Here is a 5,989-nt window from a genome sequence, read left to right on the forward strand (position 1 = left end):
TAATAATCCTATTTATAATCATAGGATCACCCACCTTATGTTAATCTTTCAATGTGGGACAATTTTATAATTTATACGTATTATAATCACCACACTGACATTGTTTTTCAATGTGGACATATAATATATTAAGAAATACATCATCTTTAATATGTGCAAATCATATGAAATCTATACTCTAATGAAAGCATTTTTTACCACGAATCTAATTATATTATCTTCATAATTTTTATAATGACATTTTTTTGCCAAATGAAATGTCAAAGTTTTTATATAAAAATTAGAAACTTCTCATGACTATAAAATAGGAAATATAGATATTATAATAATTTAAAGATTCTCCACTTTATTTTTTATGTGAAAAATATTATTTATGAAACTTTCCTAAATTAATTTTTGATGATGTGGACGCTCTAGAATCGCTCGAAAAAACTCTCTTTTATATATAGATATAGATTGGGGTAACCAAACAAGTTACCCATTTTTCAATTCACATGAATTGTACTTCCTGTGTTTTTTAGTGGGTAACCAAACGACCCTTTAATATTATAAAGAAAATAAATCATATTATGATCTCATAATAGCTATTCAAGATATGAAAAAGAAATAAATATTTGTTTTTGGTACATAAGAAATAAAGAAAAGATGCTATATATGGAGTATATCTTTTGAATCTGGTGAATAAAATATCAAAATTGTCTCAATTATGCACCACAATCATAGAGATTAATTAGGATATTAGGCAATTGGATTTTTATTTATTTATTTCACGTGACATAAAGAGATAATCACTCGTATGACTAATGCAGTGAACATAGAGAAAAAGCATAAAAATGAAGAGAAAATTGTTGATTACAGCCTTTTATAAACCCCATTTTGAAAATTACAGCCTTATATAATTTTTTTTGAAAATTACATCCAAAATATTACTTTTCTTCTAAAATTGCACCAACTTGAGGTTTTTGGTGATTTTTGATGATGTTTTTATGATGTATCCTTTATTATTTGAGAGCCTACTTACCCAGATTTTTTACCTCTCCTTAACACAAACCAATTAATCACCCCAAACATCATAAAAACATCATAAAAATTCACCGAAATCCTCAAGTTGGTGCAATTTTAGAAGAAAAGTAATATTTTGGATGTAATTTTCAAAAAAAATTATATAAGGCTGTAATTTTCAAAATAAGGTTTATAAAAGGCTGTAATCAACAATTTACCCAAAAATGAACCATAGTTTACATGTCTAGGTGTTAATCCTATTATGACTAATTAGTTTTAAGATGAAACACTATAGACTTATGAAAGGAAATCAATCTCTGCGACCCATATCCATATTACCATATAACATTATCGAAGATATTATACCAAATATGGTTCGGTCAATGATCCAAGTTAGCCAGTTAATCCAAGTAATATGAAATAAATCACTGAATTAAAGTGGATTTACTACCTATGTGAGTGTAAAATTGGTTTTATGAGATAACGTGTTGAAAGAGGAATTTAGTAAAATAGGAGATGAATTACAAAATAAGACGGAATATCCACATTACCTAAATTATAAAATCAATCATACCTCCACCTGTAGTGCTCCAACTATATATTACATGAAACAATCAAGTACCATGTACTAACTTGAGCAGTATTTGAGCGATTTCTTATCACAAATTAACTTTGGACGCTTTTAAAAATAAAATGGCCTACTATGATGAACAAAATACACAAACCAAAGTCATCTCAGAATCATATGTCAAACCAAAACGCAAAAATGATGCTGCCCAAAAACCATATTTTCTAGGTCCCGTCGATTTATGGTTTTTACCCTTAAATTATATGCAAAAAGGTTTGGTTTTTGGTACTAAGCCGAAAAATATTCACTCCTTTATAAATAAACTTAAGGAATCTGTCTCAATTTCTCTAGTTGATTTTTACCCTTTAGCTGGTCAACTTGTATTTGAAAGAATCCCAGATGAAGATGCTAGTTTGGTTTACGTTGATTGTAACAAAGGCCCTGGAGCAAGAATTATCCATGTTGTTGCTGAGGATATTATGGTGAAGGACGTATTGTGTTCATCCGACGATGTCCATAAGATTGTTCAAGCTTTTTTCGATCTCGGTGTTGAAGCCGTTAATTATGATGGTTGTAATAGGCCTTTGTTGTCCATTCAAGTGACAGAGTTTCTTGATGGGGTTTTTGTCGCGTTCACCGTTAGCCATTCTTTAGGAGATGGCACTTCCCTATGGCATTTCATCTCGAGTCTATCGGAGATTCATGCTCAACTAATGGATAAACAAAGGGATAGGGATGACAATAACATTGTAATATCTCGAAAGCCCATATTTGAACCCTACTTTCCCGAGGGGTGTGGCCCAGACCTTAAGTTGCCTTTCACCATTTTGAATAAGCCCGTAACCCCGTCTAATAATCAGGCTGTATTGCGAGAGCGAATGTTTCGCATTTCATCTAAGTCAATTTCTTACCTTAAAGCTAAGGCTAACGAAGAATGTGGTATCCAAAATATCTCATCATTTCAAGCTTTATCTGCGTTCATGTGGAAGTCCATTACAAAAGCTAGAAATTTACGTGCTGAGGATGAGACATGCATTGTTTTTGCCATGAACTCGCGACCAAGGTTTAGCCCACCCATCTCCAATGATTACTTTGGAAATTACATCGTAAGACAAAATAGTTTATGCAAGGCGAGTGAGCTTCTGAGCCAGAATTTTGGATTGACTGCAATGCAAGTTCATCAACTTGTGGTAGGCCAATTTGATAAGGCAGTTAGCGAGTCCGTTGAGATCATTATGAAGTTCCTAAGCAAAAATCCCCAAAATGATGCATTGATGGCCTCTCAATTAAGACCTAGTTTAGTAGTAATAGGTGGATCACTTAGACTTGATATGTATGGGTCTGAATTTGGACTTGGTAAAGCCGAAGCCGTTTTCACTGGGTATTGTGATAAGATTGACGGGAAAATTATTGTGAATCCAGGACGTAACGGAGATGGAAGCGTTGATTTGGATGTTTATCTTAAACCAGAAACCATGAATACCCTTGAATTAGATGAACAATTTATGAGTTTAATCTCGGTATATTAGTAGAAAAAATATACAACAATAAATACATCATTATGGTTTTCTTAGTCTAAAAACTTACTATTACATGCCAATTAGGGCTTTTCATGAAACGTATGTCAGAATGCATGAAATTCTATAAAAAAACAAAAAATAATATGTTGTTCTTTTTCTTATTCCTTGTTTAGAGAAGTAATTTTTTTTTTTATTTCGGTAAATGGAATATAATTTGTAAAGCAGTAAATATATTTTTTTCTAGAAAGGAATTCTTCTATCTATAAAAGGTATGCTGAATGCCTAATTGATAAGCATTTGCATGTTCTACCTTTTTTTGTGATGCCACATCACAACCAAAACAACTCTTCCACGTAAATAAAAATTATTAGAATTTCTTACAAAAATATAATTATATATTTTATAAAATACAAGATAAAGAAAATCAACCTACATCATCATTATTTTTAAATTAAATGTGTATATTAAATATTTATCATAGGATGCTCGTCATCAAAACTATCAAACAAAATTTATAAACTCAACAAACTACTAGTAAAGGAGTAAGTAGAGGCCGGATCCCAGGGGACGGTTTATCAAATAGTTATCTAATTAGGTTTGGTGCCCGGCTACGCCCGGACTATCTTTATATACCATTTAAATTTTATTTTCTATGAAATATGTTTCGCTAAATTTGGTTAACACATACATTTACAATTTATATCTTGAAATTATGATGATATGTAAAATTAATCAACAAATTATGTGACACGTTCACCACTCCCGCTATTAATATTATTACTTTCACTACATCCCCTGTTAATACTATTATGTTCACTACTTCTTCGGTTACTGTTGTTTGTTTAGCTACTCATGCTGTATTAGAGTTATATATTTAAATAAATCTGAAATATCATATTAGAATATTATTTAAGAGCAATCATTATTATTTACTAATTAAATTACACATCTAATGAATAATGGAACATTATATTTTTTTGGAAATCTAGATTGATTTATTTACCTTTTAATAGTTTCCAAAATATAAAATACTTATATCATATTATATTTGTGTATGTTAAATAATTAACATCTTTATACTAATTAATACCATAAGTGGACTTGTTATTTTAAGGAAAATCATCATATTATAGTGTTCTCTAAATTGATACTTCAACCCCTGCTACGCCCGGGCTATCTTTATTTACCATTTAATTTTATTTTCTATGAAATATGATTCGTTAAATTTGGTTTTACATCTCATCATAATTAATTTGTATAGATTTATTTAATTGTATTGAACGAAGTCTCTTGATTTCTGGAATTAATATATAGTATTGAAGCAAGTAGCTATGTCTTTGTCTCACAATTTGGGTTTGAGTTTAAGCTAAACTACAACAATGAAAATGTAAACTAATGAATAACCAGGCAAGTAAATAAAGATGTAAATAATTGATTAAAAACATTAGGGTGTCATGGGTTCATAGGGGAAACATGATATAATCACAATAATGAGTCATACAAGCAATTAGAGTTGTGTTAGAATCGAGTTAATTTATGTCTTACAATTCCTAGGGAGACTTAGGTCTCGGAGTCGAGTTGATTTATAGCTTACGACACCTAAAACGAATTGGATCTCCCTATTTAACAATATGCATGGTCTAACAAGCCTTGAGTTGGTTTATGTCTTACAAGTCTTGTTGAAAAGATTACAGAATCATGCTAGGTTGTCAATCAAGCATTTCATCAAGCATAACATGTGCATAAGTTGAAAACACAACATACAATCATTCATATGAACTCATTAAGCATAGATCTAACCCATGTTTACTGCCCTAATCTCCCACTAACCCTAACTAAGAGACTACTAATACATCAACATGGAAATCATGTCATCAATGGTGTCAAACATCTTAACAAGTGTAAACATGATGATTAAGTAGAGTAATTAACAAAAGCTTAAGTAAAGTAAAGGATTTAAATAAAGAGTAAAGGAATTATACCGACTTAAGATGGACAAAGGAAATGGCAGAATAATAGAAGAAAGCCTTGATTAATGTTGAAGAGTTGTCAATTCTCTAATACAAAACCCAAGAATTCTTCAATTACCAAGCTAGATCTAAGATTGTTTGAGCAACAATTAAAGAAGGATTAAGATATAATTAAGCTAATTAAAGTAGTCTAAAATTAATCTAAGCTAACATGCTTTTCCTCTAAGTACATGAGGTATTTATATTAAGTACAAGTTTTAGGTTAACTAAGGGCTTAAATGACGATTAGGCTCCTTATGAAAGTCTTTTGCCTTGCCAGAGCCGAGATAGGTCGCACGAGCTTCTCCTCTTCGAAGTCCATCGTGTCAGTTGGCTCGTGGGAGCTGGGTAAGGGCTCGCTCGAGCTCAGGTTGAGCTCGCCCGAGCTCACTTCCCTTTCTCTTTTGCTTGGGCGTGGCTGCCTCCCAGCTCGTGGGAGCTGGCCTTGACTCGTGGAGGTTCATCTCCATTATCCGGATGCTTGCTTTATTGACTAAGGCCTTTAGTTTCGGTCTCCTCTTTGATGCTCAGTCGTTAGATGCGGTCAATTTAGCTCCGTAATGCTCCAATTAAGCAAGGCTAATGCTCTCCTCCTACAAAGGCACCAAACCTCATAGAATTTGCATAATAGGAAGCTAAAGACAAGAAACGACCCTAATAATTACGTAAAAGCATATGAAACGAGGCTAATTAGGGGAGTAAATGTGCGTAAATACGAGTCACATAAAATATCCCTAAACTGAACCTTTGCTCGTCCAAAGTAAAGAGGTGACTAAAACTATGACCCTTATTTAAACTATTCTAATAACATAGCCGATATGAGACAATTAGCGGGTCTCACTCCGCCCCTTCAACTCACAACAAGACATGCATGAGGTAGAATGCCTTCT

The 5,989-nt window shown here is 32.2% G+C and overlaps 1 protein-coding gene across 1 annotated transcript; it reads left to right on the forward strand.

Annotated features, from left to right (window-relative positions):
- Positions 1-1,695: 1,695 nt before the first annotated feature.
- Positions 1,696-3,099, forward strand: LOC141620413 (putative acetyltransferase At3g50280). Its single transcript, XM_074437290.1, has one exon. The coding sequence runs from the start codon at positions 1,696-1,698 to the stop codon at positions 3,097-3,099; it is 1,404 nt and encodes a 467-aa protein (XP_074293391.1).
- Positions 3,100-5,989: the final 2,890 nt, after the last annotated feature.

This window comes from Silene latifolia, chromosome X, assembly GCF_048544455.1.
Source record: "Silene latifolia isolate original U9 population chromosome X, ASM4854445v1, whole genome shotgun sequence".
NCBI lineage: Eukaryota > Viridiplantae > Streptophyta > Magnoliopsida > Caryophyllales > Caryophyllaceae > Silene > Silene latifolia.

What these genes read in the sequence shown, in the direction of transcription:
- LOC141620413 (XM_074437290.1), top strand. Translation starts at nt 1,696, where the DNA reads ATGGCCTACTATGATGAACAAAATACACAAACCAAAGTCATCTCAGAA.